The sequence below is a fragment of the Oryx dammah genome, unplaced genomic scaffold (genome assembly GCF_014754425.2).
Source record: "Oryx dammah isolate SB20612 unplaced genomic scaffold, SCBI_Odam_1.1 HiC_scaffold_29, whole genome shotgun sequence".
NCBI classification, from domain to species: domain Eukaryota; kingdom Metazoa; phylum Chordata; class Mammalia; order Artiodactyla; family Bovidae; genus Oryx; species Oryx dammah.
The window spans coordinates 28,316,693-28,331,504 of record NW_024070213.1 but is presented as its reverse complement, the minus strand read 5'-3'; the positions used below and the strand labels follow the sequence as shown (position 1 = coordinate 28,331,504).

The following is a 14,812-nucleotide window of genomic DNA, read 5'->3' as shown; positions in this document are numbered from 1 at the left end:
GAGAATTTTTATTTTCTCCAAAAAGACATAAACTTAATCTGATCACATCAAATAACTCCCAAATAGGGAATATACTACAAAATAAAACATTTATACTCCTCAAAAATATTACTGCCATAAAACATAGAGAAAGGCTGAGGAAAGTAAGTTTCAAAGCATTGTGAAAACTAAATGTGATGCACGATGCTCAACTGAGTTCTAAACAGAGAAAAAACTGGCTATGAAGGACATTATTGGGACAGTCAGTGAAATCTGAATAGCTAATAGCATCAATGTTAAGTTTCTGGATCTTGGTAACTGTGGTAAGGTTATGTAAATGAGTGTTCCTAGGAAATACACACCCTGAAGAATTTAGGGCTACTGCTCCTCTTAAATGGCTCCTCAAAAACAGTGTAGAGTGTGCAATGTGTGTGTGCAAGAAACACGGGAGGAGAGAAAAGAGAGAGATGGGAGGGAGAAGACAGATGGAGAGATGGACAGAGAGAAAGCAAATGTGGCAAAATGGTTAATCTGGCTGAAGGGTTTACGGGAGTTCTTTCTTTACACATACCTGTGAGAGAGAAATATATGGGAGTTTTTCCATCTTTTTTGCAAGCTGAAATTTTTCAAAATTATAAGTTTAAAAAATTTGCATTTTAGAAAAAGGTCAAAATGGGGAAAGTATTTGACTCCTATCACAGGAGGGAAATATTTTTCCTACTCTATAAAAAAGAATAATGAGTAAGCTCAAAAAGTTTTCCATCCTAAAAATACAAAAATAATTAACATGGGGGAAAAACAATGTGAATATAGAGAAAAGTATTTATACTGTGTTTACATTATATGTACCTGCATGGTATGTAAGTAGACAGGTATTACCATACACACTGGCAGACTGGCAAAATAAAAGAGAATAAATAACAAGCCTCAAGAAGGCTGTTGGGAAACAGGCACTACTATATTCTAACACTGCTGGTGAGAATATAAACTGGTACGTTTTTCTGCAAAGAGCAGAAAGCTTTCAAAAGCAAGCTTAGACATATACTATTTGACTTAGCAAAAGAGCTTCTAGGAATTTATATTAGCTCACAAAAGTAGTGTATAAAAATAAGCTCACAGGTTATACTGTGAAAAACTGGACCAAAAAAGCCCATTAAGGAATGATTAAATAAAATATAGGGAAACTACTATACAGAAATATTAAATAACCTGAAATGATGTCCAATACAAAACTAAAAAGGCAGGCTAGGGAATTCCCTAGGGACAGTCCAGTGGTTAGAGGACACCATGGTTCCACTGCCAAGGGTATGGGCTCTACCTCTGGTGAAGGAACGAAGATTCCCCCAAGCCGTGTGGCGCAGCTGGAAAAAAAAAAGATTCAACCATGTAGGTACAAACTGATTCCATTTATTTCTTTACTTTGTACATATATGATAAGTAGTCAAATATAATAAATGTTAGATTATATTTACAGTAAACTTTTCAAAATCAAATTTCTTAAACTGAAGCAAGCATGACTTTTGTAACACACTTCCATCTGACAGAGTGCAGGAGAAGAGCAAGAAATAACTAGGAATTAAGACAAAGCTTTGTTGGATATGTATGGTCACAGTCTGTTGTAGCCAGCAACGCTATACTAGCCCTTTCTTTTCCTATCTTCCATCCCTTCTCTCTATTCAGGCTTCATTCTCAACAATTAACCAGAACTGAAAGAGAAATGTGTGCTCCAGTGTTCATCGCAGCACTGTTTACAATAGCCAGGACATGGAAGCAACCTAGATGTCCATCGGGAGATGAATGGATAAGAAAGCTACAGTACATATACACAATGGAATATTATGCAGCTATTAAAAAGAATGCATTTGAATCAGTTCTAATGAGGTGGATGAAACTGGAGCCTATAATACAGTGAAGTAAGTCAGAAAGAAAAACACCAATACAGTATAACAACATACATATATGGAATTCAGAAACATGGTAATGATGACCCTATATGCAAGACAACAAAAGAGACACAGATGTAAAGAACAGACTTTTGGACTCTGTGGGAGAAGGCAAGGGTGGGATCACGTGAGAGAATAGCATGGAAACATGTATATTACCATATGTGAAACAGATGACCAGTCCAGGTTTGACCATTGAGACAGGGTGCTCAGGGCTGGTGCCCTGGGACGACCCTGAGGGATACGATGGGGAGGGAGGTGGGAGGGGGGTTCAGGATGGGGGACACATGTACACCCATGGCTGATTCATGTCAATGTATGGCAAAAACCACTACAATATTGTAATCAGCCTCCAATTAAATACATTAATTTACAAAAAAAATAATAACTTTAAATGTTTTCGGTAAAGACAGTGTCCATTTCTAAAAATCCCTCATCAAGATCAATCTATCAATTATCCCACACACAAACCACCAAACCAGAGAAGCCAACATCAAGGCTGCTTAAGATAGGAATAAAACTGAACTCCTTGGCAAATGCTTGAAACATATGGTAAATATAAAAGACAAAATAAATAATGTTAACTCCTTGTAATAACTGGATTCCAGACAGATCGTAAGATAATAAAAGTATGGAAAGACATTTTGCAACCAATTGCTTTTATACTTAAGTTTCTAGACAGTCCAAGCTTACTAGTCAGAATTTTTTTAACGATTTCAAATTGTCACCATAAAGTATCACTGAACATATGAAACTGCATATTATTCCTTAAATAGTTCACTTACTCTTTTATGCTTGTTTTTTCAAAATCATGTGTTTCTATAAGTAGTAGTGACAGTTGCAGAAACCTATGAATACACTAAAAACTACTTAATTATATACTTGTTAAGTATTAAGATAAGCAAATTATAAACCTAGACCGCATACTAAAAAGCAGAGACAATACTTTGCCAACAAAGGTCCATCTAGTCGAAGGGATGGTTTTTCCAGTAGTCAGGTATGGATGTGAGAGTTGGACTATGAAGAAAGCTAGTGCCAAAGAACTGATGCTTTTGAACTGTGGTGCTGGAGAAGACTCTTCAGAGTCCCTTGGACTGCAAGGAGTCAGACAGGACTGAGCGACTGAACTGAACTGATATATATACACACACACCTCTTGATATAATCCCCTCTATCACTATAAAACAAAACTCTTCTCTGTAAGATCCTCCTCATCTTCATATACTGAGGATTGGCAAAGTTTTAAACACAATAAAAGAAACACTAACCATGAAAAAATTGATAGATTAGACTTCACTAAAGCTAGAAACTATTCTTCAAAAAATCCTGTTAGGAAAAGGTAAAAAGGATAACCAAAGACAGACTGGCATTCAAATACATGTATCTGTCAAAGTACTTATATCCAAAATGTATATAAAATTTTATATAATAATAAAAACAAATCATTCCACACACAAAAAAAGGGCTTGAATAGGCACTTCACCCAAAACAGGAAATTCAGATAGCCAAAGCCTTTGAAAATGTGTTCAACCATTACTCAGCAGGGAAGTAAAAATTAAAAGTCACAATGGGATACCACTAAATGGACACGAGAGTGGCTAAAATTAATAAGATGGCAAATATCAAGATCTAGAGCAACTAAAACTCATTCACTGCAGGTGGGAACATAAAATGTATGACCAATCTGGAAAAGAGTCTGTAGTTTCTAGAGCTAACTATACACTTATCTGTGACTCAGTAATTCCACTCCTAACTATACAACCAAGAGAAATGAGTGCATGTCTACCATCAGAAGACATGTGGAAGAGTATGTTTCAGACAGCTTGATTAGTAACAGCCAAAGACTAGAAACAACCAACTTACCCATCGGCAGGAGAAAGAATAAACTACCGTTTACTGTACACTGGAATACTACACAGCAACTATTTTTTTAAATGACTGGTACACAGGGAACTTCCCCGGAGGTTCAGCAGTAAAGAATCTGCCTGCAATGCAGAAGACACGGGCTCAGGAAGATTCCCTGGAAAAGGAAATGGCAACCCACAGACTATTCTTGCCTGGAGAATCCCATGGACAGAGGGGCTGGCGGGCTACAATCTATGGGGTCACAAAGGAGTCAGACACAACTTAATGACTAAATAAGGTAACAACCTACAACAGGACAAATCTCACTGCTATTTTGTTGAGTGAAAACAGCCAGACACAAAAGCTCATACAACTAAGTCAAGATGATAGAAATCATAATCTGGTCTAAGGGAAGGAGTAAAAATATTCCTTATTGGAATGGTGGTTACACACGTACATACAAACATATGAAATACTTAAGTATACCTTAGATGGGGAAACAGTGGAAACAGTGTAAGACTGTTTTGGGCTCCAAAATCACTGCAGATGGTGATTGCAGCCATGAAATTAAAAGACACTTCTTGGAAGAAAAGTTATGACCAACCTAGACAGCATATTCAAAAGCAGAGATATTACTTTGCCGACTAAGGTCCGTCTAGTCAAGGCTATGGTTTTTCCCGTGGACACGTATGGATGTGAGAGTTGGACTGTGAAGAAGGCTGAGCGCCGAAGAATTGATGCTTTTGAACTGTGGTGTTGGAGAAGACTCTTGAGAGTCCCTTGGACTGCAAGGAGATCCAACCAGTCCATTCTGAAGATCAGCCCTGGGTGTTCTTTGGAAGGAATGATGCTAACGCTGAAACTCCAGTACTTTGGCCACTTCATGCCAAGAGTTGACTCATTGGAAAAGACTGATGCAGGGAGAGATTGGGGGCAGGAGGAGAAGGGGACGACAGAGGATGAGATGGCTGGATGGCATCACTGACTTGACAGACATGAATCTGAGTGAACTCCGGGAGTTGGTGATGAACAGGGAGGCCTAGTGTGCTGCAATTCATGGGGTCACAAAGAGTCGGACACGACTGAACGACTGAACTGAACCGAAACACTTTAATGTACACTGTGATATGTTACAACTAAAAAAAAAAAAATTTCCAAAGGGAATTGTCTCAAGAATCATGACATAATCCCCTTTCTGTAGTCAACTCCCACTCAACTTCTACTACTCTTTCCCAGTCCCATTAATTGGTCACTAATCCATGTTTCCAGAGAACCTTCTGACAGACATTTATTGCCACTTAACATTTTATTAGATAGTGGAGGGCACAGGAGCCTGGCATGCTGCAGTCCACGGGATTGCAAAGAATCAGACTTAGCAACTGAATGACAACAAATCAATGATTTTGTTTTTTTATTTTCTTGGGCTCCAAAATCTCTGCATATGGTGACAGCAGCCTTGAAATTCAAAGACACTTGGCTCCTCGGAAGAAGAGCTATGACAAACCTAGACAGCATATTAAAAAAGCAATTACTTTGCCAACAAAGGTCTGTCTACTCAAACCTATGGTTTTTCCAGTAGTCATGTATGGATGTGAGAGTTGGACTACAAAGAAAGCTGAGTGACAAAGAATTGATGTTTTTGAACTGTGGTGTTGGAGAAGACTCTTTAGAGTCCCTTGGACTGCAAGGAGATCTGACCAGTCAACCCTAAAGGAAATCAGTCCTGAATATTCATTGGAAGGACTGATGCTGAAGCTGAAACTCCAATACTTTGGCCACCTGATGCAAAGAACTGACTCACAGGAAAAGACTCTTGATGCTGGGAAAGACTGAAGGCAGAAGGGGACGACAGTGGATGAGATGGTTGGATGGCATCACCGACTTGATGGACATGAGCTTGAGCAAGCTGTGGGAGTTGGACAGGGAAGCCTGGCGTCCATGGGGTCGCTACTGCACTGAACTGAAGACATTTTATTACTAAAACCTACTTAGATCTGTAAAATCCTAAAGAAAGTTCTCTAAAGGGCAGAGGTCTCCATCCTCATTCACCCTGCTTTCCAATGTCTAGCACAATGCTATGTAATGCAAACATCAACAAAAGCTTTTTTGAATCAAATGGTTCCTACTATTTACAGAATAATGCCTCACTAAATCACACCCTTTAACTTGTCTTTTAAAGACAGTTTCTTTCCCTCTTCAATGAAACTCTTCCACAGCTTCTAAAAAGAGATTTTGGGGAAAAAATCCATTTCCATGGACTGTGAAATTAACTTGAACATCATAACCAACCAGTAAAAGAATGGCTGCCTTAAAGAAAAATAAATGCAAAGGAACATAATGGGAAAGTAAATGATTCTCTTACTTTTAACAATAAGCTCTTACATTTACTATATACCTTACAGTTCTACGAAGTGAAGTCGCTCAGTCATGTCCCACTCTTTGCGACCCCATGGACTGTAGCCTACCAGGCTCCTCTGTCCATGGGATTTTCCAGATAAAAGTACTGGAGTGGGTTGCCATTTCCTTCTCCAGGGGAAATTCCCAACCCAGGGATCAAACCCAGGTCTCCCGCATTGTAGGCAGATGCTTTACCGTCTGAGCCACCAGGGAAGCCACTAGTTCTATGAGGTAACCACTATTACCAGCTACAAGTTAGACAGGAAGTTCAAAAAACTGTCCCAGGTCACATGAGGACCAGAACCTGCAGTATGAGAAGAGGGAAGACTAGGAGGTTAACATTACAGAACACACATGCCAACAGAAAGCTCAATGAGACAATTTTTTAGAGAATAAAGAAAAAGAAATTCAAATGGTTGGTTAAACATATGAAAAGATGCCCTACTTCACTGATAATAAAGGAAAACCAAATTAAAACTACATCAGGGGAGGGAATTAATTCCCTGGCAGTGCAGTGGTTAGAACTTGGCGCTTTTACTTTTGGGGGGACCAAGGTTCAATCTTTGGTCAGGGAACTAAGATCCCACAAGCTGGGAACTTCCCTGGTGGTCTCGTGGCTAAAAATCTGCCTGCCAATGCAGCGGACAAAGGTTTTATTCCTGGGCTGGGAAGAGCCCACATGCGGCGGAACAACTAAGCCTGTGCTCTAGAGCCCGGGCTCCACAAGAGAAGCCACACGAGCAGCTCCAGCACTGCAACAATGTGCAGCCCCACCCCTGCACCTTCCCCGCAACTAGAAAATGTCCATGCGCAGCAGGAAGACCCACAGTAGTCAAAAACAGATAAATCCATCTTTGTGCTGTGCTGGGCTAGGCTTAATCACTGAACTGAGTCTGACTCTTTGCCACCTCATGGACTGTAGCCCACCAGGCTCCTCTGTCCTTGGGGATTCTCCAGGACAGATTTGCCACACCCTCCTCCAGGGGATCTTCCCAACCCAGGGATCAAACCCAGGTCTCCTGCATTGCAGGTGGATTCTTTACCAACTGAGCCACCAGGGAAGACCAAAATAAATCTTAAGGGGAGGAGAGGGACGCAACTGATGGGACAACCACTACATCAGGATGCAATTTCTCACCTATTAGATAGGCAAAAATATAAAAGTTTGACAAAACCCTCTTAACAAAGCTGTGAAGAAAGCAGACACTCTAACATTGCTGATAAAGGCACAACCCCCAGCGAGGCAGTGTGGCAATATTTATTAAAATTATCAATGGTTATATAGCTTTTGCACTACTTGCAACAGCACAGGACTGAAATCAACCGAAGCAGCTATACAAGTTTGGTTAAATGAACTGCTATGGCCACACAATGGAATACTAAGAAGCTGTTAAAAAGAGAATATTCTTTATGAACAGATATGAAAAGATCTCTACTACAAAGCATGTTACACAAGCAAGGTACACATACACACAATAAAATTCTTGATAATGGGAGAAACTTGGTACAGGACATAAGGGAACGCTAATCTTTGTAATGTTTCTGCAAAACTAAAACTGCTCTAAAATATAAAGTTTATAAAAAATAAGATACAGAGAGTACATAATTTATTAGGTGTTGTGTAAGCAGAAGGATAACGATAGTACATATGAATCTACTTGTAGTTCCATAAAGAATTCACCAGTAATTAAGAACAATTATATATTCAGGGGAGAGAAAATAAGAAAGGTAGAAAGATTTCTGAATATAAATTTTCTTTGTAAATTTCTTAAAATTGTTAATGATTGTCTTTTCCAAGAAAATTCAGTAATTAAAGAAGAAAATGCACACGAATTACCTCCTCCTCTAATGAAACGCAAAGTGAGTTTCTGGCACAGAAGTGTTTATTAATATATACCAGTAGACACTGTATTTAACAACTACTAAACTTCTTTAAAGACAAACTTTTCATCTCTATGGTATATGCTTTACATAGTTACAAAGCAAAGTATTTTAACTTTTTATGAGGATAAAACGAAAAATCATTTTTACATGAAATTGCTTAGAATTTCCCAAATACATCTATTTGACACGGTAATTTATGACTAAGCTTAGTAACACGATCTCAAAGTGAGGGAAAGAAATCAAATCCTTTAATGCTCCACAATTTCAAAATTTTTTCATGTAATAATCAGGACTGTTCGCCAATTTAAAAGGCTGAAACCTATGACACTGAGAAAACATAATTAGAGTACAAGGTACTAACCACAACCAATCAGTTTTAAAGACATCAAGGTGCTACTCTGCCTACTAGCTGTGCAAAAACCCCACCTCCACACTGACTTTTTTCTGGTTTTCAAATTATAAAAGTCAGATTAAATTATCTTTACCTTCATCTACTTTATAAAATCGCATGCATCTACAGGAATATTAAAACAAACGGTTCTTTGAAAAAATTTTAGGACGGCAAAAGTATGCCTATTAAGAAACATGTCAACGTGAAGTTAAAAAACTCTTACACTTACTTACCTTAAAAGGTTTGTCTCCGCTGTGCGTCAGCATGTGCCTCTGTAACCAACTCTGGCTGGTTGATGGAGTGTTATATACTTTACAGCCTTTCCATAAGCAAACAAACACCTGTTAACAGAAGAGCCATAATCATTTTCATCACTTTTTTCAACAGGGACTTTTATTCCCTGTAAATTCAAATAAACATGCTGCAAGTCTTCAATTGACAAAGGGACATTGAATGTACCAGTCAATCAAAACGCTTACTGTAGGTACTTTCTGAACCTCCCACATGAGGCACAGTTTTAACCATTCCCCTTTAAGGCTGCTGTCTGTCCACTCCCTCAATAAGGAACTGATATACCAATCCCAATGAGCCATTCAGAAGGAAAGCTACAAAATATTAACAATATAGTCCTAAGAACTAGAACAATGAACCATAATTTAATTTTTTGTTTACTGCATGAAGGAACAAGCATGTACCAACTGTAAATATTAGGAATATATAAAGGTATAAAGAAACGACGACAATAAATCAAAACAGTCAACTGGTAGTTACTGATAGTTTCACCTTCAAAAAATGAGTGAACAAATTTTCCAATTATAATTTTGCTGCTCTTGATTTCCTATTCTCAAATGCATACCAATATGTTTATATTATATTTATATTGTTTTATTTAAAATGATTCCCAATTGTCTTGATTATGAAGCAAAATCTAATACAGAATGCTAAAATTAATACAGTTGCAGAAGCTTTGACAGCAGTTACTCTATAATAATAGACCCACATTGTTGGGTTCAGGTAACTGAGTATGACTGGGTTAACAACTAACATGATTTTTACCATCTTCCTACACTGAGATACCAATTTTTTTTAACTGATTCTATTTTTATCAAACTGAAAACTGCTCCCCATCATCGGTAAAAGAAGTATGAACCTACAGTAACCATTACATTCAAAGAACCATTTACAGGCTCTGTTCTTTTCTAAGGTTACAACAGTTATGAATAGAGCCACACTTTGAAGATTATAAGGTACTGCATATAGAACAAAACAAAGATACACACAGGACTGAGGAAACAATCAGTAAACAGTATGTTTAAAGGAAAATTTTTAGAAATCTAGAAAAACAATTTAAAATAACTGAGATCCATTTTTACTCAAAACCATTTCACAATGAGACAACACTGTTACTGCTGTGCTCAATGCATTTGCTAGTTTCTTTTAGTTAAGCAGATATGATGTCACATTTCCTCCTCAATATTTAAAATTCCTTAAAAAATAAAAAATTCCTGACCCTAATACATGTTTATAAAATGATTCCTAAAGTTCCCAAAATTAAAAGCCACTTTTCAACGAATGTAGGGAAGTCTTTAAAGGTATACCAATATGTTGTGAAGACTAATTCAGTGTTTAATAATCATATGTGGATATCAATCCTATCAATTTCCTAACTCAAGAATACAAAGACTCAGTCTTAAATTTTCAATCCAAGTAATAAACAGACTGGTTTAAAACGCTTTCACAAGTCATACACAAACAGGTATGTCCTAAAGCAAGTATTTGGGAACAAAATTAATCTCAGTTATTAAAAAAAAAAAAATTAACATTAAAGAATTGTTATAACACTTAAGAAATGCCTGTGCTGAGTTACTCTCAAAGAAACAACAATATAAATACTCACATTCTGTCCCTACTCAACAGCTACAGTTGGGAGAACCAACCATGTCTGATTTCTAATTCTTTTTTTCTCTGAACAAACACTGCTGCTGCTGCTAAATCACTTCAGTCGTGTCCGACTCTGTGCGACCCCACAGACGGCATCCCACTAGGCTCCTCTGTCCTTGGGATTCTCCAGGCAAGAATACTGGAGTGGGTTGCCATTTCTTTCTCCAGTGGATGAAAAGTAAAAAGTGTAAGTGAAGTCACTAATAGGAGGCAATTACCGGCCATGTGATTCCATCAGATAACAGCCTCTAGTGTGAACAGGTATGGTCTATCCTTCTGGATGGAATAATGTCTAGTAACACTATTAGGGCAGCAACACCTTCAGGTTCACAGAAAAACCATAACCTTCAACCTAGTGAATTTTATAGGAAATGAGATAAGTGTAAAGATCAAAGCAAACTATGTTTAGCTATATGGAATATTAATACGTGAAAACTACTCTGAGGGGAGAGCGGAGAAGTAAACTTGCATAAGGATAATCTTGATACACAAAATGGGCACTAAAAATCCATTATCAAGTATTCCCCAAAACCACAAATCTTTAAAGACCTAAATTTCCTTAAGTCCAGTCCAAAATCTGACAAAGGGGTATTTGATCTGAGACTTTCTGTATGCACAACATATGAAAAACATTTATTCCATTTTTAGAAACTTTCTCATTGTAAAAATTAACACTGAAAACATTACAGCTCAATATGAATGGAATTATTCAAGAAGAAAATCTGACATGGTTCCTCTAAACTATCTTAAAATGAATTAAGATCTAACTATGTTAATTAGAACACTGAGGTTCATAGTCCAGTCTTTCATGATAAACTGGCTTAGTTAAAACAGACTGTATTAGAGATAACAAACAGAACAAAAGTAAACAACCTAAAATCTATCCAGCCCTTTCATATTTTGCAGCTACACAATCTTCAAAGAACCACCAATTTAAGTCTCTATTTCCTTTGTCACCAAATAGATGCTACGAGCACACACTTGTTAGAAGTCCAGAACACAATGAAAATACAAGATAATACTTTCTCTCAGGCCTAGTTAACAGAAAACTTGGGTTTACATTAGACACTGGAGGTCCCTTCTCAAGATAACTGCTGCCAATTTTTTCCTGACAGACTGTCCAAGGAAAAAAACGGCGCATGGCCATTAAAAGAATATTTTTCTACTACCAACTTCAGATTTACAATGACCTAACTTGTAAGATGAAGGGGTCTAAAATTTCAGTGTTAGAGGGAAGTTCAGGCTTTCTGTTAAGAACTCTAGAAAACCTTGCCCATTACTGTCAGAACAGGTCAGCTTTACCGTCAAGGGTCCCCTGGCAAAAGGCCTAAAATGAAGAAGCTTGTACAAACCGAGGGTAGTCCTAGTCTCCTTACTTTGGTCAATTTTCCTGAACTAGAGTATTTTACCTGAATGTATGCATGGGCTTCCCTGGTAACTAAGACGGTAAACAGTAAGATGGTAAACAATCTCCTGCAATGCAGGAGACCTGAGTTCAACCCCTGGGGTCAGGATGATCCCCTGGAGAAGGAAATGGCAACCTACTCCAGTATTCTTGCCTGGGAAATCCCACGGACAGAGGAGCCCATACAGTCTACGGGGTCACAAAAGAGTCAGACACAACTGAGAGACTAAACAATAATATCAACACAAGTTCTACACCTATGATGGATTGTGTGACAGTAAAAATAAATGCACTTACACCTGATTACCAACGTATCATACATAAGGTGCATAAATGAATCCATCAAAAAATTAAGTAAATTTTAAGACTCACTGCAAAATAATACAACGCAACCTTACAAAGTCTAATAAGCACGTGTAAGGAAAATTCTGTTACTACTGGTAAAGTAAAATCAGTGTAATACTCTAAATAGAGCCAGTAAGCAATATAATTTACATCCTCAAAGGGAGTAAAAAAAAGCCTACTTTTACTAAATAATTAAGATTCCTTCTGCAGTAAAATGATACAAAAAGATCTTATATTAAATAAGAGACAGACAATCTAAAAGTCAGGAAGGGGTTGAATGGATGATCTCAGGGTTCCTTTAAGCTCTTAGAAAAAAATTATTTCAGTTTTTCACAAAATGTGAACATATAAAAGAGAAGTAAATGTTTTTTACATCTGATTATTTTGTCTCTAATCAGTCTACTCTTTCAAGATCTAAAATGAAGGCTATAATTTTGTATTCTGTAATTTTTAACCACATTAAATGTGTTAACATTTTCAATTTCCTCTGTTAAAAGATATTTAATAAACAGAGGACAACTATTCGGTAAGCTCTCACAATACAAGGAAAAAACATCCCTCATTTATTGCAAAAGATATGCCCAATTTAATGTTGTGTTCAGAATCTAGTAATATCAGACTGGCAATCAAAACTCAATCTGACCTCCTAAGATTGACCCCATTTCCTAGCAGCATTCAGTGTAACCATGAGAGTCTACAGGCCTAATTTTATGTAACATCAAGGTAACTCATTCAACTCTCCAAATAGTAATACCCCATCATCACCTCCCCCAAAATATCCCTCTGGCCCTCTTGCCTCAAGCGCACCAAAGAACATATACAAAAGTAAACTTAATAAAAATAACACGTGTAAGAGCAGCCCTGATAAACAATTTCTTTCTGGCAACTATTTTTAAAGTGAGAAATAGTTAAGGGAAAAAAAAAAAAAAAAACAGTACATTAATGTATCTTACTGAACCACTGAAATCCTACAAGATGAAGTTCCCCTTCTACCAAGACTTACGTGTGTAATAAGAGGACACAGGCCTTTGAAATTTGACTAGCAAAATAGCTCGGTCTAGTTTCTGAAATCCAGTCATGCATGGAAGTATGAACCCAAGAACATAATTCTGTTTTACTGAACAAAAAAAGATTAAGTTTTTCTTGCTTGTCTTTATTTTATAGAAAAGAAAGTACTTTCATGACTTTTTTTAAAAAAGGTATGTTCAAAAAAAAGGTGCTTAAATGATAAGTTTAACTTTTACTATAGGATTAAGTATCCACCCACTTTGACATATGAAAAGGTCAGGAAACCTTAAAATTCCGCTTGCCTTCAGCCTCCAAATACAATTAAAGTCCACATGGCATGGCAACATAAATAGCTTAAGGCAGGTAAAGTTACTAAGCTGTTATAGTTTTGGTTTTCCCAGGGTGAACAGCAGAGTGGGATGAGAAAAAGAAGAGGAATTAATGCAGGATGTAGACCTTGCTACCTTACTGCTCCAGAAGAACTGTCCTCTTTCAGTAACCAGAAACATAAAACCCTCTAGAGTTGCCAATAATTTTCCTCATTTGTTTCTGTTCCACTGTGACAGTTTCACATTTGGGGTAGAAAAGAGAATTTAAAACTCTTTAAAAATGTCATCAAAATCAGCTGTTTTCCACTATACAGGAGAGAATGCGAGAATAGTCAAATTTAAAGACAGAAAGTAGGACCATGGTTACTAGAAGTTAGCAGAAGGGAGGATTAGGGAGGTGTTATTTAATAGGTACAGATTTCAGTTTGGGATGATAAAAGATTTACGGAGAGGGATAGTAATCATTGCAGAGCAATGTGAATGTACTTAATAATGCCACTGAAGTGCACACTTAAAAATAATTAAAATCATTTTTTAAAAATATCCTTTCAAAGAGGTCATTAAAACAAAAAAATTTAACAACTACTCAATTGTAGCTGAAATCAGGCATGTTCAGGGTGGTATGGCCATAACATAACTACTCTATTTTAAAGCACAAACCAGATTGAGATTTCCTAAATTATCTAGCAGTAATCAAGTTTTGGGCTTCTCTGGTGGCTCAGTGGTAAAGAATCTGCCTGCAATGCAGGAGACACAGATATAGGTTCAATCCCCGGGTCAGTAAGATCCCACAGAGGGCATGGCAATCCACTCCAGTAGCTCTGCCTGGAGAATTCCACAGACAGAAGAGCCTGGCAGGCTACACTCCACGGGGCTGCACAGAGTTGGACATGACTGAAGCGACTGAGCACACAACGCATCAGGTTTTCAAATTCTCGTTCAAACTTTAATTATGAAAGCTTAAGTCTGGTACGCAAAAATAATGGGAATATAATGAAATATATTTTGTTCATTTAGCTGAGCCTTAAAGTCTGTAATTTAGCAACTAATGTCCTTCAAAGATCAGAACTCCTTTCTTAAGTCAAAATAGAATTACTCTTAAAATTAGCCAGAGAATCTTATTATTTGTAATAAAGTAATTTTATGAATAAGCATTCAAGAAATGACATGGGGGGTTTCCGTTTCAACAAGTTTAAAGTAGAAATACCAAAACTTCACGCCCGGCTCTGTAATATCAGTAAGATACATGCAGGTGCAGTGATTACATTACACATTCAGTCTGTAACTCCATTTTTCCTACAAATCTGTAAAAGGCTGAAAACATTCTCATAAAGGCTGTGTGACA

At 37.3% G+C, this 14,812-nt stretch overlaps 1 protein-coding gene across 2 annotated transcripts in view; it reads right to left on the bottom strand.

Annotated features, from left to right (window-relative positions):
* AEBP2 (AE binding protein 2) overlaps positions 1-14,812 on the bottom strand; it is a 65,737-nt gene that overhangs the window by 25,930 nt on the left and 24,995 nt on the right. For both annotated transcript variants that reach the window (XM_040235296.1, XM_040235297.1), the window contains exon 3: positions 8,673-8,780. In XM_040235296.1, coding sequence (XP_040091230.1) covers positions 8,673-8,780 — 108 coding nt within the window. The remainder of the gene's footprint in view (positions 1-8,672; positions 8,781-14,812) is intronic.